The sequence below is a fragment of the Lepidothrix coronata genome, unplaced genomic scaffold (assembly GCF_001604755.1).
Source record: "Lepidothrix coronata isolate B3197 unplaced genomic scaffold, Lepidothrix_coronata-1.0 Scaffold17, whole genome shotgun sequence".
Taxonomy (NCBI): Eukaryota; Metazoa; Chordata; class Aves; order Passeriformes; family Pipridae; genus Lepidothrix; species Lepidothrix coronata.
This window is the reverse complement of record NW_016690197.1, coordinates 7,968,843-7,991,021: the sequence shown is the minus strand read 5'-3', so window position 1 is coordinate 7,991,021 and position 22,179 is coordinate 7,968,843. Positions and strand designations below refer to the sequence as shown.

The 22,179-nt window shown below is 42.7% G+C and overlaps 1 protein-coding gene across 5 annotated transcripts in view; it reads right to left on the bottom strand.

Annotated features, from left to right (window-relative positions):
- The window catches only part of NDST2 (N-deacetylase and N-sulfotransferase 2), a 130,736-nt gene that overhangs the window by 16,922 nt on the left and 91,635 nt on the right, over positions 1-22,179 (bottom strand). For all 5 annotated transcript variants that reach the window (XM_017806878.1, XM_017806881.1, XM_017806879.1 and 2 more), the window contains exons 3-5: positions 8,055-9,450; positions 734-821; positions 358-512 (exon numbers count right to left, since the gene is read on the bottom strand). In XM_017806878.1, the coding sequence (XP_017662367.1) occupies positions 358-512; positions 734-821; positions 8,055-9,047 (1,236 nt within the window). In that variant the 5' untranslated portion in view covers positions 9,048-9,450. The remainder of the gene's footprint in view (positions 1-357; positions 513-733; positions 822-8,054; positions 9,451-22,179) is intronic.

Genomic DNA, 22,179 nt, shown 5'->3' with positions numbered 1-22,179 from the left:
TGAATAAGGAAAAGAAAATGCCTTCTTACTGCCAGAATTTGTAAATTAATTGGATTTGGATGGTAACTCACACCTCAGCAAACAAGCACCTTGGGATTTGCACCCTGGAATGCTGTGGAGCTGCCCGGGGCCATGCAGGTGCCAGGAAACATTTCCCATTGCACAGGCAGGCATGAGAATGGTGCTGTCTTCAGGCAAGCAACAGGAGCCACACATCAATCTGAACTTTCAGAACTGGCTTTCTGAAATGCAGCTGAATTACTAGACTAGTATTTGAGTTCAGTGGGGTCCAAGCAGCTATTCCAGGAGAAGAATGTTTAAGGATTAGTACTGTAAATAAACTGCAATGCCCCTTACCACAGCAAATTGTTTGTTGAGCTTCATCTGCTCAGCCAGTACAGTGACATTGTGGAAAAGATGAGGCTGCATGTGACTCCACATGTGAGGGAACCACCAGAACTCCTTCCTGTGTTTGAGCAGCATGTCATCCCCTTCGTCTTCCTCATCTGTACCTACAGAGAGCAGAAAAGAAAGTGCAAAAACAAAAGGCAGAAGAGGGGCTCAGCATTTTAAAGCAGTGGCTAATCCCCTGAAATGCAGATTTTTTCCAAGGGAGAGGCATGCTCTCTCTCATGTATTACACACACACACAAATGGGGGCTGTACACAGGTGCTGGGACTAACAGAGGCTGGGAAAAACAGGGGCTGGGACAAACAGGTGCCAGGGGTTTACCTGTGTGGTAGAATTTCCCTGAGAAGCCCAGATTGAAGGTGAAATTTGGGACTAACGTTCTCAGCTTATTCTGGGTGCTCAGTAAAGCCTGTTTGAACAAAAGGAAAAAGATGTTCATATGCATGTTTTTTTGCTCTGTAACATTTCTCTGTGCTCTACTGGTGCCCAGTTCAGTCTGAAGAGGTATCAGAGGGCATTGTTGCCCTAGGAGTGAAGCAGAGCAGACAAGTGCTCCATATAGGGAATCTTTACTTGAAGTAATTCTGCTGTACTAAATTATGCCCCTTTAAAACCATAGTCAGATGATGCTCTCCAGTGTGATGGACCCAGAGTATTTGTGCTAAGGAAAAGGGACAGCAAATCTCACTCGCAAGCGACAGATCCTTTATGCTTTCCAGATTCAACCTCAATGCTCCCTTCCTCTCCCATGTTGGCTGGGACTTTGCTATTGAACCTCTGCCCTTTCTCAGTCTATGTGTTAATGAAAAAGATGGTGAGGCAGCACGTGATGTACAGATGAAGGAAAAGAAGTCAACAGTATAATGAACAGCAACTAAGTGATCCAAAGGGAAAGGGCTTTTTTGTGGAGAGGAAAAGTGGATTCTCAGAACTACCCATGCAGCAAGTCCTATCACAGCAGGGAGGTAGCCCTGGCTTTGTGTTCCCTTGAAAGTGACAAAACAGTTTTGTAGCAGGAAAGGTTTCCTAGATTTTGTGAAGAAAACTTGGGAAAGCCAACATTCACAGTCATCACGTCTCCTAAAGGGTCTCTCGTGCTCACTTGTATCTGCATTAAATGTCCAAAGTAATTGCTACAGCCAAAGGGAAAGTGCCTCGTGCCACAAACCTCAAGGTCCAGCACTGTACAGAGTAAGACAGCAGCCAGCCTTGACACAAAAAAACCTCCAACTAAACAAAAACCAAAAAAACCCCAGGGGCTCAGTGTGTCACAGACAAGTAAGACAAACTAATTCCAGTCAAATTTCTCTGCCAGAAAACAATAAAAAGAGAGAAGCTCTGAGATGCACACTCTGCTGCTACCTGGGTGCTTTGGGGAAAGTGCTAGCGGTGCAGGTCCCTATGGGAGAAGTTCTCAATCAAACAGGGAATGGTAGGAGAGCAGCTGGCAGGTGACAGACACAATCCTTGTCCAGGCTATCTAGATTTTAATAGCTTTTCTAAGAAAGCAATGGATCAGTGACTGCACCAAGGTGAAGGTGAAGATCCCTCAAAAGCAGACTTGGGCTGGATGCAAATACACACAGGCAACTTGGCATGTAACTCTGGGGAAAGCTAGCAAACTGTACAGGGGAGATCTGCCTGCATCAGCTGCCCTTCCCCAGACCCATGGAGCACAAAATAGCATTGCAAGGTGTCTTCACATGGCTCACACTCCCATAGGAATTGTTTAGGTGCACCACTCCCTCAGAGGGGAAAGGGCACTCACAAAGGCAGACTCTCATTCCATGGAGGAGCCTTGACATCTACCACTTACAGATGACCTCAAAAATCACTGCTGTGATTTGATACATACACCAATGTATCAAAACACTGCTGACCAAACACTAGCCATCATATTAATTTAAAAATGACTTTTTTAGTTTACTTCAATCACCCATTCACCGCAAATGTATCTTGGAGCAAAGAAGCTGAGTGGTTTTATTCCCAAGGCAAGCAGTCCATGACCATGACAAGGTGGGAAGATCAGACAGATTTTGTCTGCAGTCCTGCAGGAAAGTCTCAATGCTCTCTCTCAGGGAACCAAGCTTTCACACTTTTCCCTACAGACACACTTAATTGCCTGTTCCTCATTCCCACAACCACACAACAGTGACACCAAATGCAGCCTGGGATAAATTTCAAAGGTTCTGGTTCTTCCATGGCCATATGCTTACCACATCCTTACCTCAATCTCCAACAAAGAACGGTATTTTGAGAAATGTAAGGCACGTGACATCTCCAGAACCTATCATAAACACAGGCAGCACTTTTGAAAGGTGATGTGCCAGCAGCACTGATGGCTGAAGCCTCCTTTGTACAAGATCCAGCACTGGCAACAGGAGGTCAAGATCCCGTTACATAGAGAGACACAGGTACTCACCCTACACATTGGGGAGCACAGACTAAGAGCTGTGCATCTCTCTACAGAGAGGCATCTGTCTGCCCAGCTTGAGCACAGTATTGCTTCAAATTTGGGACCAGCACCTTGAAAATGTCACCCAGTAACTTAAACAGGCAAGTGCCACTTTCTTTTCTTTCTCCAGAGCTGTCCCAAGCCTCACCACTTCTCTCTGTTGCCCAGAAAGGCACATCCAGTTCCCTAAGCTAGGGTAGAAAAGTGGAGGAAGGAAAGACAGCGGTTAAGAGGCTTAGCATTCCTCTGCATGGAAAGAGATTTATAGCCTGGCTGGGGTTACCATGACGACACATCTGTCTGATAATAAATCCCAAAAAGCCCTGCTCCAGCAGGCTGCAATCCTTTGTGTCCAGGGAGGGACCAGGGAGGTACTCTGGGGGCCACAGAAATTCAGAGACTATGGGGCCCTATGGAGTCCTGCTTTCCTGGCAGGTTTATTGCTAACTCTGTGCCATCCCTCTGCTGATGCTGCATCCTTGTCACAGCCACACCCGTAAGGTAGCATGGCGTAGGTTTGAAGAAATGTCTTTCCCCTGAAAAGGATAAAAGAGACTAAGATGCCAGGAAAAGTATTTGGACATTTGTTTCAACAAATTATGCACTCCACGTTTCCTAGAACATGGGTTAAAGAGATCTGTGAGCTGTAGTAGGGTGCAACAAAACAGGTGTGGGAAGGGGCTGGAAGGTGGCACTTTTCTCTGCACTCTGTTTCTCTTCCATAAAGTAGGATGAATATGATAGCACTAATAATATCTTACAGGTGATTCAAGTGGCATTTCATTTATATCCATAATGTGCTATGAGATTGCCCCTCCAATCCATCCAAGTATCTCCGTTTTACATTTTTACAGTATTTTTTATATCCATTTTTACATTTTATTATTAGCTTTTATTTCAAAAATCTTTCCAAGATGTAAGCCAGCCCACTAGCTAGCCAAAAGGCTCCTACCCCAGCTAAGCTCCATGCTAGAAGATCTGCAAGGCTCACCCCAGCAAGGAACAGATGGGGCCTCCAAAGAGATGCTGAGCACTGCCCACCAGAACTCTTAAGCCACATCAAGGCCAGACCTGCTTCACGCTTGTCACAGTCTATCAGAGAACATCCACTGCAACACACGACCTGTATTTTTGGAGGCCTTTAGTTCTTCACTGGGGCAGCCATACTGCAGGCCCAAGTGACAGAAAACTACATTTCCAATGCACACTTCTGGACACAATGCAAAAAAAGTCTAAGCTTCAGTCTGATGTTCAATGCCCATCACTTTAAAAGACTTTTTTTATAATCTCAAATGATGACAACTATTTACTTCTAAGCAAATGTTAGGGGAAGAAAGTTTAAAATTGTGCCTTTTGTTGCAATACATTAAGAATCTACATAATCTCACTGACAGATCTGCAAAGATTTACTCAACAGTCACTACAAGCTCTTGATGTCATCCAGAGAAGATAAAGACTCTCTCAATGGGGTTAACATTCAAGGAGTGAGGAAAAAATCAGGGGAAGCCACAGCACTCTGACTGTACTGGTTCCTTCTTTAGGACCTAATCCTTTTCTAAGATGCCACGGTGACCTTGGCATTGCAGTCACACAGGGCTAAATCTCCACGCAACTCTGCTTTTTTAGCTAAAAAATTTTAACTTCTAGAAGTGTTTGCAGAGATTTTAGCTGTCTCATACAAACACTAAATATCATCTATCTCAGGTGCCTCTAACAAGAGGCAAAAGAAAAGGGGGAAATAAGGCCAAGAGTCAGATGCTGAGAAGAGAGGATATCATGACTACAAGAAAATAGTGCACGGACAAATGAAGATAAACAGATGATAAAAAATGGAGGAAGAAAGCTGAGTGCTTTGATAGCCTCTTCTCAGTGCTCATGCAAAGCATACTAGGAACACGTGGCAGAAACACCTGTATTGTAGATACTGCCCCTGTGGACCCTGGGCACCATGTTCTTAAGAGGATTTCCTGCAGTTTTCTCATCGCCCAGCAGTACCACTGGCAGAGCTCAAAACAGCACTGGCAAAAGAGAAAGCTCTCATGATATTGGTATTTCTACCTCTCCTCCAATCTTGGAATCAGGGAGTTAGAAATTGCCGAGTACTTTAATTGCAGGTAAGATCATCCTCTACAATTTAGAAAGGCAAGAGCTGGCTGACAGCCACCCTCACTAGGTTCTCTCTTTTCCACCCTCACCATTCATAACCCAAAATGAAATGACTGTCCTTGATTTTCACTTAGCTTGCTCTCAGACTCACTAGCAGTGATTGCTCACACTATTTATGCCCTTGGAGAGATTACCAGCAAAAGAGGCAAAAACTCATCTACTTAATCTTCTTTCCTCATACCTAAAGACAACCAGGAAGGATCACAAAAGTCAGATCCTTTTGCATTAGAAACGGCTTGTCTTTGTTGACCAGTGCCATGGAGGTCTGGTAAATTCCTAGGATTATGATTTTAGAAGAGACTGACTGTGGAATAATTTAGAAGAGAAGGGATTCTCCGAGATTTTGTTTTGTTAATTATGTGCAGCTCAAATCTCTGGGAAACTTTACAAGGGAAAATAATTTTCTTTGTGCAACTTCCAACTGTTCCACTTTAATCGAGGACTGCAAGCTCCTGCTGCAACCCTTCAGCAGAAAGCAGGAACTCAAGGGTTATCATCTTTAAACTAAAAGCAAGCATGGTTCTTTTTTTTCTTATTAAAGGAGAAAGCCAGCCAGCTCTCCTTTAAGCATCACAAATAAAAACATTTCTCTTGTGTAAGACATGTACCATGGACATGCATTTGATCAAATTACATTGAGTACTTTCTTTTAATAGTAGTTTTGTCTGGGAAGCTCTCTGAACGTGGACCTGCATATGGCAAGCAGGCTCACTGGGACAGCAGAGTCAATTTTATACCTTCACACAGCATCCAATCTTCAAACCGCTACCCTGACCACTGTAATCTAAGCTTTGAGATAAGGAGCTGTGTGTTGAGATAACAGCCCTGAAACAGAGCTTTCATATAAAAGGCCAAAGAAAATGCCAGCTGTTCTGTTACTATTATATCCCCTTCTTTCCCCATGGTGAGAAGCTATCAACAAATCCATGTAGTTATTTCTCGCTTTTAAAAAATAAAAATTCATTAACCTCGCGTGGCTCTGCAATCAGAGAGCTTCTTTTAAATGGATAAATCTGGGGTTTATCTGCTTTGCCTGAGATTCTCTGCTTACTGATCACAGATTATTCCTCCATTTCACCCTGTTAAAACCCAAACAAAGCATCTTTTGGAATAATCTTGTCTGGGTTTTTACATCACTAGAGCAGCCTTTGTTCCCAAGAGCTTTGGCCACCTATATGCTGCTTTCTCACATGGGTCTGTAACCTGCACAAACACTATAGAGGTGAGAATCTCTGCCTGTTTGAACTAGAGGGTGTAGGGCCTGCTTAGGACCAAGATAAGACTGTGAGCCTTCAAATAAAAAAATCTTTCAGAGCATTTCAGCACCTCAAAACACAAGGACACTGCAGTAAAATGAAGTAAATGTTCGCATTTTCCTTAAATAAGTAGTACATACAAACTGTTCCATTTTTCTACACCTGTGTGCTGGGAAACACTTTTTCTATACCTCTTTGCTTGGAGCGTTATGGTCGAAGTGGCTCTAAAGAATTATTAAAGAATGAAGCAAGTAAAATAATGGCATGCAATTAGAGCTCCTTCAGGCATGCAGCTTCAAGTGATTTGAAAAGATAAAGCTAGCTACAAACAGAGTGCAGGGTTTTACTCTGCCCCAAGATAAACTTGAGATCAGAAGCAAAACATAAAATCTCAGAGTCCTAAAAACATGAAGATTTACTAAGACATATCTTGCATGGATGCATAAAACATGTAGAAAAAGTGGTAAGACTCCTAGTGAGGTGGAAGAGTGCTTTTGGGAACATGGAACAGATGAGGTTCAGGTAAGGGGCCAAGCATGTACAACAGTATTTTGTCTTACATCTTTGCCTCAAATGTTTTGTGCCCCTGGAAGAAAGTTTAAAGGGCGCTTCACCTTGAAGTTGTTTTGGAAACGTGATAAGGCAGTTGCTGTCACAGGCTTATCATCATCATGGGTGGCACCCAGGGAACTCCATCCAGGACTCATCTAAGGGTAAGTGCTGAATGGGAATCCAGAGTGAACCTGTGAACAGACTCAGCTCATCTGGAGAAACAGGCAATGCACCTGCCTCGATGGTTACAAACCAGAACTGATGGGGAAGATACAAAAGGAAGTCCTTGGCTCCATGAAGCAGCATATGCACACATAGCACAGACTTAACAGAACATTTTATCACATACTTTCAAGGATACACAGAAAGAGAAGAAGTACTTAGCTTCTTACCTTCTTCCTACTTGTTTTTTCCTTTCCCTGTCTCAGTTCTCTCTCCTCCACAAAATCTCTCTGTGCCTTACCCATAACCTTTTCTAATAGGTCACTGTATTACTCCAGAAACTGCCAAGAAAAGCAAACCACAAAGATAGCATCTCTCTTTCCCAACTCTGAAGCCACAGAGATGGTTCTCATGAAGACTTGTTCAGAACATGTTTCCCTGGTGAATTTTTTGATATTCCCTGCCCAAGCATGAGTGGCGGATAAGAGGGAAGTGCAACAAAGGATGAGAGAAAACCCTTCCTTTCCCAATTTGGTTATGTGCTGAAAAGCTGGATGGCTAAAATATAGACTGTATCAGGCCTCATGTAGGCCTCATGGACTGGCCTACAGTTCTGCAATATAATATATACAGTTTATACATATCACAATAAATAATAATAAACATATATTTGCTGTTCTATTTTAACACAACTTGCCTTTTCCTTTTGAAAAGTAGAGTGTACAGCTACAAATAGGTTGGTAGAAGAAACCTGCATATGATTGTTCCTTACATTAAAGAGGAGACAGGATAGACCACCACAGGCATCTTCCTCTTAAATTCAGAGAGAGCAGCTCCTGAAATGCTCCATTTAAACCTACAAAACTGTTGTGAGAGCATCACATATGGTGCCTCAGCATTTTTGCAGGCTACTTCTCTGTTTAAGATGACAACAACTGCACCAATCAAATTAAACACCACCTTGACTTTTGCCATCTTGACTTTCCTGATATACCACACACATTAGAAATTTGTCTAGGGCCTCTAGTGATAGCTACTTGGGGGATTTTACCTCTACATCAGACACTTTCATGCGAGTGCCCTCTTTTCCCACAAATATATCATCAATGTCAACAAGGATGTAACGATCAAGTGTGAGACAGAGGCGTTTGCCAGTCAAGTAGGCAATGGCATCCACGAAAATGAGTTTGTGCAGCCAAAAATTGAGGTTATTGCCGAAGAGAACCCGCTGGATCCCATCGTGCAGACCCAGGTCCTGCACCACGGTGGCATGCAACGCTTTGTGAGTGGCCAGGTGAGGAATGGACTCCGAGGACTTCGTGCTGGCCAACAGCACCGGCTCGTAGGTGCTGTGGTTTGACTGAAACACAGTCCAGTCATCACCAGGCAGAGGACCCTGCTCCACCTCATTAGCCCGGGTGACGTAGAGCAGGGGGGCACTAGGATTGATGTGATAGTCCCGTAGCCCCAAGTTGGAATGTAGGAAAAGGGGGAAACCCTTGAGCTGTGCACTGAGCAGGCTGTTCTCGTTTGCTTTGAAAAAGCCTATAATCCCTACTCCGTACTCTACACAGTATTTGTCCAGCAGCTCTCGGTTCCAAGCATCTAGGTTCACATATTTAAGGATGTTCTCATAGATAATAAGCGCATAGCGTCCTCTATCTTTGTCTGTCAGGGTGGGCATATCCCCTTTGCCAGGGGCGATCTCTGTCCTGTATTTAAAACGGCTAGATTCCAGGATGGCCACTATTTCCTGCCCCAGCTGGGAGTAAATGCTTTCCACAAAGACTAGCACCACAGGATCTGTGCGTGAGGTGTCCACAGATTTCGTGAGCCTCCAGCTGGCTTGCGGTGGGATCAAGATGCGGTGCTGGTTGCTGCAGTCACTGAAGGGCAGGGGTGGTGGCTCCTTGATTTTGGGGCTGTTAGTGACGTAATAAGCCAGGATGCACATGGAGATCAGGCTGAAGGCAATGAGCAGCAGGATCAATCTGTGGAGCTCCAGCTGTCGCACATGCCGCACTACTTTCCACAGCTGAATCATGGTGGGGCGGGCTGCTCACCCCTCCTCACGCGCTGCACCCACGTCGCTCCTGGAATCTCCAGTGCTGCCGTGGCAGGACCCAGCAGCAGCTCGCAAAAAAGGAAGAGCAGCTGCAGAGAGAGAAAAAGCTAAAGCAAACAGCTACAAGGCTAGACTCCCAGGGATCTGCCATTTATCTCAGGTAACCATGGCCCTCAATTCCCATTGCTCTTTTGTGTTCTTCCTCCTGTTCCTCTCCTCTCACTCAGGAAAGTCTTTCGGAGGAGTAAGGTTTCCTGATCTTGTCTCCAGCAGCAAATCAGTCTGTCATTCTGTGCACAAGCAGCTTCAGCTCAGCCTTCCCAGGTGTCCTTTTCTCATTTAGCTGTTTCACATTCACATGATGGCACGTTCTCTTTGCATCCTGCAATTTAAAAAGAAAAAGTCAATTCTCAGTATAGATTCATGGTATTTAACAGGTTTGAGATGAAATGTCAGGACTAGCAGGTGTAAGGTGGGCAGTGCCTCTCGCTTATCAGCAGGCAGACCTGTTCCCTCGGAAGTGATGCACACCATTTGTGCAACCATAATTGCCTTTGGAAGAAAGGTCCCGACACTGCAAAGAGACTCAATATTTGCCTTGGGTAAGATCTTAACACACTACAGCAAACAGAGACGAGTACCTGGCCTTCCCCCACCCCTCTTTATGCCACTGAACAGAAAACATGAAGCCCTTTCATTCTAGCCCAAATTTATTCAAAATTTACAAGAGGAGGAGAGAGCCCTCACATTCTCTGTCTTGTCCCATTCTCATATTAATGATGATGTGTCCAAGTCCTTGCCAGTGACTCCCTAGGCCCTGAGGATACAGCTGTCCTGAACCCAGCAGGATGCCTCACATTCCCACCACCTCTTGCCCCACAACTCCCCATTTCCATGGTTTCCAGCCCTCTCCGTGAGGCTGCCCCGTTTGACCTGGGAACCCACATTCTTCCAGACCTCTCAAATATGGCTGTGGAGAGGCATCATCCCTCAGGCATCACAGAGGGCAGGGGGCACAGGCTGCCCATGTACTGTACACCCAATCGTTGCCAATTGATTCAGTGGCAGTTGGAGATGAAACATCTCTGAAACCTTCATCACATTCTCTCATATGCCACCAAAGAGAATGAAGCCGGTTTTAAATCACCAACAGCACAATGCAAATTTGGGTTGGTCTCAAACACATGAAAACTACTTGTTAAGAAGCTCTCTCACCTCCTGCTTTGTGTTTATGGCAGCAGACTATTTCACCATATGTTGTTATTTTTTCAGGAAAAATGTTCAACAAAGCCAACAAACACCAAGTCATCTAAAACATAAACACCAGGGAAAGTAACTAAACTGCTCCTTGGTTTACAAATAAAATAAAAATCACTGTGGAGTCTTCTCTCCCTTACCACTAGTGAGACTTATAGCAACACCAAGTGTGCCTTTCTTGGCATACAAGGAGATTTTTGGGGAGTACCTGCTGCCTCTCCCAGCACAATGCAAGAACACCCTCAATGCCAGCCAGATGTTGCTCACCAAGTCAGTCACACTCAAGATGAGCTCTCTATAAAAGCTAAAAACCTTTTTTCTCTCAAATCCTTTGTTATTCACCCCCCCCACTCCTGCAGACATGTTCATCACCATATATAGACCTTCTCACTACCTGCTCAACTCACACAGCTTACACCAGGAGGCACAAGAACAACAATAACAAAAAATATTACCAAAACATGTCTTCATCCTTTCTCCATTCATCCAATTTTTGAGCCCTTCCGTTACTATCACTCTGATAAAACAAAGAACATCAGAAGACTAATTTGTCTATGAGTTTAAGATAGACATAAAGTTTTTATATAGTAAAGTCAAGGTTCTTTAACAACTAGCCTCATCAGAAAAGAAACTACTTGTGAGACAGATGCTTATTTTGCTCCACCAGGAAAAAAAGACAGATGCTTATTTTGAAATGTGTATTACTAGACAGAAAAAAAATCCTTCTGAGTCAGGGAAAATATCAGTTCACAGATGAGGCCAAAAGTCCCACTCTGAAGACTCCCACCAGGCTATTTTCCAAACTGTTGGTGCAGCTTGAAGCAGAGACAAAAAACACAAGCAGATTTTATATGAAGAGATATAATATTGCTAACTTTATGACAGCAGATGGAAAAGAGTCAGAGTGCTCTTTACACAAGCCTTATAATGATCATTAAGTATTATCTCAAATAACTTCTCTGTTATAAGCTCAGCAGAGCAGGGATTGGCTTGTGTAGTGCACAATGAAACCTTATCCCTGATGAGGTCTTCAGAATAGCTGTAAACTGTCACTGTAAAGTATATTACCAAATAATTTTCCACTGGAGAAACAGACACAGCAAAATGCACTGAAGGTCGCACTGCAAGGCAGCAGATGAATCAAGATTTTTGATGAAACAATCTCTGTTCCCAAGACTCCACATGGATTAAGTCTCCATTCCCAAATGGCCCTCTGTAATGACAGAGTTGGCTTTGGAAATCCAGTGACAATGAGATATGTTTTCTTCATCACAGACAATTGATTAACTCTCAGTTTTGTCTCTACATGCTGTTAACTTCTTATTGGAAAAAGGACAGGGGGGAGAAGGTGAGAAATTACCATGAGAAGAGATGGAAAAAACAGAACTCAAATAGTTTTTTCTTTTTCTTGTTACTGAAGTGACAACTGATTTTGAATGTATGACTCTCCGGACTGAGCATGGGATATGGCTTGTAATTCCAGCTCAAGTGAAGTTCAGTCCCAGTGACACACCTGGGATGCCAGTACCATACCAGCATAATATTCAGTACAATACGAGCATAACACCCAGAACCACGTGCCACATTTCAAAAGCAGCCAGGAAAATAAACTTTCCTCCTCGACAATGAGCCTTCCCCATCCCACTGATGCTGCAAGGATCCCCAGCGTTACCACCTTCTTGCTTGGCACTATAGCTCCAAGGTCACAGAGAGGCAGAAGCCAGCTGAGGCAGAATTCAGCACGGCAGAGAGAGGTTAAACAGAAATCTAAACCAAATGCTGTATCTTTTTATGAGGTGAAATCCTTGGAAGACACAGTAATACATAGCTCCATGCATATCACAATGTTCCATGTATGAGAAGCGGTCTTCGTTCTACTCTTGTGCAACAAATTCATGCTAGACACTTCACTCAGATTCCTATATAATCGATTTTGACTGAGAAAACCAAGAATTCCAAGTCAGTGTCTTCTCAAATAGCTCCGTTCCCTTTGCTTTTTAATCCTATTGAATAAAACGGAAACATTAAACTATTCTGGATTCAAAGATTCACTATCTTAACATGTACTGGACAAGACGTTTTTTCAAGAGAAAATAATGTAAAGAGGGACTAAAAGCTCAGGAGCTTATGTATTACTTGCATGAATTTCCAAGCATTTCTGGGGTAAAATTTGTAATCCAAACACCACAGTAACAGTAAGAAAATTGAGAACATGTTGATCTATGCAAAAGCCTGGCAAGGTACTACTTTCACAATGCTTTATCCCCAAAATATCAATCTGGAAAACATTTCTCTGCCCTGGTTACACTCACTCATCTCTCCAACTTCATTTTTAGTGTTGAACTGAGTCTCTGTTTTGTAAAGAACTGTAGTTTCAGTTTCCCAGTTATCAGTTTAAAGATGAAAATCACAGGACAACTGGATTATTCTGCAGAATAAGGATGAAACCAGGGTTTAAGCTAGCCTGCCACACCTGCAGTGCCCAGCTGACGAGCACAAGGGAGAGGAACCCCCTTTGCTGGGCACTTCTGAATCACAGCAGTGTTTTGATAACAATGATTCCATTCAAGCCTCTAGCGAAGCTCCCAAACAAGCACCCATTTGTTACATGGGTGAGCTCAAAAAAACAAATTAAAAAAAAAGGCCTGTATCAGATTGCTGCTCAAGAATCTGTCAGCTCCGATCTCTTTAACAAGGCTTCACAGCCAGAGGGTATGCCAGCTGGCACGGGATGCATTTCGCTCTTTGGGGACTGCATCAGCTGGTTTAGGTTCAAATGAAAGGAAAAAGAAAAAAGCAACAAACAAATACACCGAACAAATTTTATATTAAAAGGCAAGAGAGCTGTCAGGAACCACCCATACCCAAAAAGCCCAAAAATACCTGTACTGTAGAAATAAAGTAAAATTAAAAAAAAAACAACAAACAAACCCATAGTGAAAATTATTCTTTCTTAAAGGAAAATACCTGTGTCCTCTTTTGATATCAAACTCCTTGGAATCTAACTCCACAATAAAACCACCAGGTTTCTAGATAAATTAAGGTCCATTCCGAACTCCTGCCAGGACTGCCCGAGTGTGAATTGTGTGAGGTGGCAGTCAGAACGCACAGCAAGGATGAAGTGTTCACTGGTCCAAGGACACAGGCTCAGCAGGCACCTGGCCTGCCAGAAAAGCATCTCTAGATCAGAGAGTGTCAGCTGTAAAGTCAGCTATCTCACAGATCACCAGCATTAAGACAAAGGCTATATAAAACTTAGATGTTCTGTTTCCTAGTGATACACATTGTTAATGTGAAACATAAACTGTTTTGTGAATTATCAGCTGCTAAGCCACATGGCAACTGATGTGATATGAAAGCAAGACAACAATCGGAACTGTGTGGTTTTAATGACTGATCTACAGATATTTCCAGCTCTTGGAAATAATTGTGGGAGATCAGTACAAATGCTCAAGACCAGCACTTATTCAAAACCAGTGATCAGAATATAAGTATTTGGGGCTTCTGGTACGTTCATGCCAAGGTACATGGAAGATAATTGGTATCATTTGACACCTTTATCAAGAACTGTCATACAAATTCCTTCTTAGTTGCCCTACAGAAGGTCTTGCCACCCTAAACCCCAATGTCACCAGTGCATTTCCCCAGCCTTTTTTATTAATATAACCCTTCCTTCTGGAATGCACAGCAGCAGGATCTTGCCTTTATCCAGAACGGCTCTATTTCAGAGGCTTTTTTTCCGCACTTCCTGTGAGATGGTTGTTGCCTTGGGCCCCAGGGGGACTGCAGTAATTGAGTTACACAGTAATCAGAGAGGGAATCTGATTGATTTTCCAACCCATTCCACTTTAATGGTGTCATCATGACACAAAATTCCTCATTAGTCTGCTTGATTCTAACATACCACAGCCCCTCCTTGTCTATGGTGGTACCTGTATGCCAGGCCTCCAGGTACAGGTCCCCTCTCTCACAAAGACAGGAAACCTGGCAAGTATAATCTCAGCAGAGCACAGAGAGCCACACAGCAAAAGAATGTGTAGAAGCTCAGAAGAATGAATGCTGGTTGTATTCCACATATTGGGTAGAAAAAATACTGTGGAAATTACAGTCACATTGCAATGTAATTGCCAGCCAAGCTCATTTTGGGGCTCTGGCTGTGTCTTTCAGCTAGCATCCACTGACAGTCAAATCCTGAAGTGAAAAACTGTCCAAGGAATACAAAAGTCATCAAAGAGGCAAGAAACACTAATAGTGCCCATGCTGCTCCAACAGACAGGGCTGCAGGCTCCAGCCAGCGCTGAGCTCTGCTTCGGCAAGTCCCCACGCAGGGATAGGCCTCTCAGTACAGACCTGTGGCAAGCTGGACAGCTGCCAGCTGGCCAGCAGCTTTGAAATGCGTCAGTCTGACATAAGAGAAGACCCGTGAGACAAAGTAGCAATTATTTTAATTTTTTTTATTATCACCCCCAGACAGGTACGTAACTTCACACCTTCTGCAAGAGCAACAAACTGCAGTCCATGCTAAACAGATCTGCATGAACTTCCCTCATCCCAGCCTAGTGGAAACCCAACTGCAGTCTTGAATTTACCCTTGTGCCAGTGCAATGAAGTCTGAAGACATCATGAAGGCAGACACCTTGGAGAAGCCGGCTCGGGCTGCCAGGCCAGCTTTGTGGGGCAGTGCACAGGGATCCCATGACTCCTGCATATACTATATCCATAGTATATCCCTTCTGTTTCCAACAGATCTTTGTTCTCTTATTCTTTTATATTACAAAAAAAATAAGCAACAGGTTTAGTCCTTTCCATGCCAATGACAGAGGCATGGCCCAGCACTACCTGTTAGCAACATAAACCAATCCTTCCCCCCGAAAACAAAAAGGTCCTCCTCATAAGAGCTTCCAGGAAATCTGGTTTTCAGCTCCCTGCCTTGTCCCCATCATACTACACTCACTGCTTAGGGTCATTACAACTGACCTGACTCATTTTCAGAAGCAAAGGAATTTCAAACTTTTACACTGAGGTATTCCCTCAAGTTGAATGTCAGCACCACAAGCCCCTACAAGTTTCACTGTCTCAGTATAGGACAAATTTGGGAAGGGAAAACAGTCTGCTGTCTTGTTTTTCAATTTGCTTAAAGAGCAAATGTGCAAACAAGAAACCTAAAGAATTGCTAAAAAAAAAACAAATAAAATTTCAGCCTTCAGCAGTTGGTGAAGCTTAGTAAAAATAATAAGTATTTCAGCTGCACACCTTCGGTGAAATGAAAAGGAAAGACAAGTATTGCAGCAGCGGAAGTGCTCACACAAGTCAGAGCTTTCCACCAGCTGAGGGGATGTCACAGCTCTGGGGGTGCACAGGTCTGTATAATATAAGTGCTCAGGAGAGAAAGAAGGCACTTTCCTCCGAGATAACGGCAGCAGCACATCCACTCCTGTGTTTCTTGTGGTACTGAACCTTTAAAATCTAGGTATCTGGCCACCACAACAACAGCACGATTTCATTGTGGCCTTACTTCTCCTTCTATTTTGTGCCTCTGCTGATACACAGGTCTATGTACATTCTGACCCTAACCCTTTTTCCCAAACCAGATGATAATGTGAGACATGAGCTCCTCTCTGCACCCAGGCACTTGGAGCTGTGGGACAGAGAATCACAGACAGCGCAGGTTAGAGCCTGCCACACAAGGGCAGTCCAAGTTGCTCTACAGTCCTTCCCAGGTGGGAAGCCAATATCTCAGTCACCCCAAATGGTGGGAATACACCATCTTCAGCCTCTTCCTTATATCAGCAATCGACGTGTATGCCCTATCATGGCAGAACATCTTCAACTGAACTGTGGGAACAGGAAATAGATGCAGTTCCTTCCACATTAGATATGGACAAGAATCTAACTTCCATTCTCTCATGATTCCTGCTTATCACAATTCAGATAAATGATTCTGCTGCAGAAAACAAAATGTCTTTTCTGATGATCTCTCCTAAGTAGCTTATTCAAGTGGAGAAATGCAGTCAAACTGTGGCAACACCAGAACAACTCAGTGTCAGTCAGAGTTGAAGTGTCTTAATATAGAATGTATATTATGAAATTTTCTCTGTGATTGTTATGAAAGCAGCCTAACCATTCTTCCTATGAGCCATGCCTAGAAAATTTCACATTAATTAGTAAGAGCTAATTCTTCATATTAGCAAGAGCTAATATTTCAATTGCTTCCTCCTGTCACAACACATAGGAGATAATCTTCTTTTCCAATCAATTTTATTTAGGAACATATGACAGTAGGGAACAGATTTAATACTGTTACACTAAAAGTTTGTCCAACTGAGACCAGAAGAAAGCTGTAAGTATGCTCTGTCAAAGCTTAAAACCTCAGGAAAGCTCTTGCACTCATCTGTTCTCTGTATTTGCACCAAGATTCAGCGTCACTATTTGCTGTGCTTGTAAATGAACATGTTCCCCAGCTGTGTACAGCAACTCCCTCCTACCTGCCTTTAACCAAGGTGTTCAGTTCACAAGACCTCCACTCAGTGTAAAGCTAATGGCATATCTCCCAGACTTTGCAGCATCTAAAATCCAGTTCCCTCTTACCTTGGTGTGATTGAAACAAATAAGTCTCCTGGATTCAGAAAACAAAATGTTCACATTTTTGCTGGCTTAGCTATGAACACAGTGCAAACTCACTTCAGAAAAAAAGGGGCAGAAGTGATATAAGCAAGCTATAAATCTGGCCAGGCAAAAAGAGTAAAAACAAGCAATGGGAAGACGAGTAGAATGGGTGGAAAAGGCATGACCTGAGGTCTATGGAGATTACACAAGCTGGGTGAGATAACCGTTTGGAGGCCTGGGTTTTGCAAGGTAGGAACAAAACCAAAGCACTCTACTGCCCTATCCAAGCCTTCATGGTCATCTGTGCAATGAAAAGTCATCATCTGCTTTTTCACAAGCGTTATAGCAGAAACAGATCTCAGTGGGGGGACTCTGTAAGGAAGACTGTCAGGGAACTGCATACACCAACAGCCTTTGAATGCCCTGACCATCAAGCTGTACCTGAGCTCAGGCCATGACCTGAATTATGTTACAAGTATGTTCTGCCTTGTTGACCTGACTCAGGACCTACCTGATGACTATGGACTCATCTGGTGATCACTGGACTCTAGGCTGAACCTGGTAGCTATCACTGACTGCCTCTAGAGTTGTCCTGTCTGGGTATTGCTGCTGAGGAGGCTGCCTGTGCCAGGAGGGTGGATGGAGATGCCCTGCATTGAGTGGTGAGGACAACTCCAGCCTAGAGAGCTGTCCTTTCGGCCTTGATGGACTTGGCAGCAGCTTCACACACCGGTTAGTTTTCCATAGATGAAGGGTGTGTAAGTGACAGGAGGACAGAGACTGATAGAGAAACAGGATGATAAAAAGTTGTGAGTGTTGTTAGACTGCCCTGTCTTAATGTGGGTGGAATGATTTAATTTTCTCTCAAGCCATCTGTGTTTGCAATTGCAATGAAATCAGAGCAACACAGGCAATGCACACTTATTTCCACACCGCAGTTTACACTATGCCACGCTCACTACCGATGTTAAACAACAATTTTAAGCCTGTACCTTCTGTTCCCCCTTGTTTCTGTCTTGTTTTTAGATAATCAACACAGAGAAACAAAACTTATTTGAAAGGACATACATCTCAAATATATTAATTTTAAACAGCATTGTAATTACATGCAGCTAGTTCTTAGTCTTCCTCCCATTTTATAGACTTAACTGACAAAGTGGGTGCTATATTCTTACGTTTTTAAGTAGTCAACTGCTTATGAGTAGAATTTTTTTATGCTATGAAGCACTGCATCTTTAAAATACTCCTTCATGCGAAGCCCAGGACCTCATTAACATCCTAATCAACAGCACCCAGGACAACTCAGGAACAAAAGCTGCCACATTTGCAATCAAATCTACCCTCTGACAAAACTGAAGTTTTGTCAGGAAAGCTCAACAACTCTGAGTAAAATGGAGATCTTCACTAGGGACTGCAGCTGAAGAAAAAACTGAAAGGTGCCCAATAGTGGATTTTGAATACTAACCCATCTATCTTGAAGACTTTTCCCAAAATTTACAGACAGTAGTAAAATGACCAATGAAATGCAATTAATTACTGAAAATTGGATTAATTTTTTATTATTGACATGGAAACTATTTATGTTCGAAGTAAGAAATTGGATTTTTTTTCCATGCAGAAATTTAGTATTAATTTCACTTTTAGTTTCTGATAATGGAAAAACCTGTGCTTAACCTTCAAGTCAAAATTAGTGGAGTTATGTCTTGCATGCCATTTTGTAAGCTTTTATAAGTATTTATAGGATAAAACAATTATGAAACTACTTCTGTTCTACGTGTGGCAGTGAGATATGAGGTCAGATATTATTAGAAGCGGGACTTAAAACAGAAGCATTCAGAATACTATTTATTTTGAAACAGCCTAAAACATTAATGTTTTCAAGGATTCTTTTGCTCTCTTAATAAATCTTAAACTTAGTTCAAAGTGAATTGCAAACAGAAAATTCCAATCAACTTTTTTTAATCAATGATCTGATTGTCTTAACTTAGTTGGAATGGAAAGAACAGAATTGCCAGAAAAGTAAAACTCTCTCCAGGTAGAAATGTGCATCAGCCTGTATGGAGAGGTGTTCAGTGGGAAAGAGAAGACTCCTGTGTCTTGCCATATAAAACATGATCCAGAACAATAGATACAGGAAAGAAAGAATACAAAGGAGAGACAATTAGTCAAGTAAACAACTTGGGAATGATTACTGGAAGAAACGGGTTCCCAAGAGCAGAGAAAGGGAGGGAGGATTTGGCAGCAGAGACTGGGAGACTGTTCCAGGAATAGGAGGCAGCATGAAACAAAATGTGAAGCTGAGAGTAGGAGGAAGAGATAAATGGAGGAGTGCACAGGGAGTCAGAGGGGAGTAAGACAAAATGACAGCTCACACTGCTTAAGGAGGCAGAAACATAGTGCCTAAAGACAGAATATTCCTAAGACATCAGGTCTAGCTTGCCTATGTTTAAAAAACATAGGTTCTCTAACAATAAAAAAACACGTTCTAAAAGGCTTAACAACTCAACTTTAAAGACAAGTTCCAGCAGAAACAGACCATCATGCTTATGGCTTATATATTTAATGCTGATGAAGAAGGGATCATACAGTCTGGAAGTCTGAAATTCACCATGTCATGCAATATTCCAGACACACCACAACATTATTTCACCCATATTCTGACTAAAGCCACTGCTGGTTTGGTTGTGAAAATCTAACATGTTTGCAGTACTCACTGCATTTATCCTTTCCCTTTGTCCACAGTGAAACATTCCGGAGCAATAGAAGGCAAGAGCTGCATTAGGCAGGAAAGTTGCCTCAACTACATTCTTACAGTGCTTTTTGCCCTTTCAATTGTGAACCATTTCCCATACGGAGACAAAAGTGGTGTTAGCTAGCTGACAGTGTAGATTACCTACATGAAAGAATACTCATGAGAAACATTATAAATGCTGAGTTTTCATCAGTAATGTTGAAATCTCAAGTTCAAATGTGCTAATTGATCTCACTGAGGTAATAGAAACTTTATAGTTTTCAGATCACTTAACACTAAAATCTTGTGCACGGATGTGATGGGAGAGAAACAACCGCACTTAGAGCATTCAAGTAAATCCAACTCGACTTTGCAGCAACCCTGCAACTAAATAATTAACGCTTTCTGGTGGCCCCAGATTACATTAACACTATACTTCCAGACAAGATGTTTTCCTTCTTTTCCTACTCAACAGTGCTGTAAAAGAGAGAGCAAAGGCAGTCTGGGTATCCAAACTCTGAAGTTTCTTACCTTCTTCACTGCAGACAAAACACAAGAATTAAATAATTTTTAGGTAGACAGCAACTTGGAAGAGCTGTAATTATATTACTAAAAAATACATCATGATAAACATACTTTAAATTTTTAGATGTTAATTTTAGAAGTTAAATACACAAATTAATTTTAACTCTAATTATTTGGTCTAGTTAATTCTCATATAATTAATTTGGTAGCTGGAATATAAAGATTACAGTTTTTGGGAAGACGTGCTCTGTTTTCTTACACAACAAAGAAATGAAGCCTCTGCTTGAACTGTAAAATTCAGTCTTCATTATGAATCTGGGATAGTGTTTCTACAGTAATTTGAAACGCTTTGACTTTGTCCCCACTCCCGTGAAGTGCTAAGTGGCTTGCAGAACATCTGTGATTGCAAGTGTTAACAGAAAGCACATTCAAAGGACCTGCTGACATCTTGGTACATATAGCAAGAATCCTGCCCCAGTGGTTTTATGCTTATTTTTGCCCATATTCCCCTTTGCCTGCCTGTATTTTTCCAGCCAATTTAGTTGACACAAACAGGCAGCATCGTGAGGCAGCTGCCTGCTGCTGGATGTAGCCCAGACTCCTCTGTGCTCACCAGGCACTGGCTTTGCTGCCTGACTTCCCTCTCAGCTGAGAGGGCAAATGTGCAAATTCACCAGTATCGCCCCACCCAAGAGAGCAGACATGAACATCCTTCTCTTCCTCGGCCTCACGGGGCTGACAGTTTGACAAATGCATTGGTCATTCCAACTTCAGGAAACCCACTGACATGGCATTTATTTCAAGCCCTGGTGTTCCTGTGCTCGTGGGGCTGCCCCTTGGCAGCAGTGCCAGATGACTCTACCCAAGCGGCACCAAGGGGCATGTGTGGGGTTATCAAGTCACATGCTACCCTCACTCAGCTCCTCCAGAGTTAACACAGGGTGACTGTTTACTAACTCATTCTTGAACATGTAAAACACAATTTTGTCCTCTCACCCAAACACCAGTTTCCCAAAACATTCAGAGAGGAAGACTCCACAGATGAGCTACAGGAAAGGTCTCTGTTGTTCAAGACACCAACACTAGGAACAGTGGGAAATTTCAGTGCCCTTTTTGGCTTCCTTCTCTTCTTGCAGAGTTAGAAAGAGCAGAAGGACAAGCAGCATTATCATGGGAGATGAGAGAGGGTGGGATATTAAAATATTAAACTTCCTCTTTGTACACTGGTCCACAAGCATCGGAAATAAGTTCAAGTATCATCTTTGAGACAGTGAGAGTTCTTCATATACCCTCTGGGAGGGAGCTAGACATCATCCTAAGAGCTAGGGAATCTGAGAGTAAGGCTGACTTCAGTCCTTTACTCCACTTCTACCTTGATGCAGTTACACATTTCCCAAACTTCATCTGTAAAATGAGAATCACATTACACAGAGATGCTGAGCACCAATGCCTCAAAGGCACTTTGTGAATGTATCAGAATGAACTTGCATCCTGATATTACCTGCGTAAAACACAAACTTCAAAACAGTGGTAAGGGTGGGACTGCCACCACTTGCTGCTCTACTGCAAACACTCCAGAGAATGAGATCTTACACAGACAGAGGGTGAAAAATTCTCTATCGGTTCTCAATTAGCAGAAGGATTGTAACTCAGCTTGCTTTGCTGACAACATAGAGGTTGCTCCATGGAAGGGATGAAAATTATCTTCCCCTCCACTGCATTTGTCAGGCTCTCATACATTTCTTTCCGTTCACTGCTGCTGTTTGTGTCAAAACAGGGGAACCACATTGATTCAACAAGGGCCACCTCTGAGGTTAAACTACTGGCAGTGGCATTTAATATATTGGAAAGGGGGAAGATAGTGAGTTTATTTTAGGTCAAATTGCTCATATGAAGAATCACCTTGGACTCTGAAAATTCTAGGAATACAAATAAAGAGGAGATATTTGAGTACTCTACTTTTTTTAGAGAGAGTTCCACTTTTCGCCATGA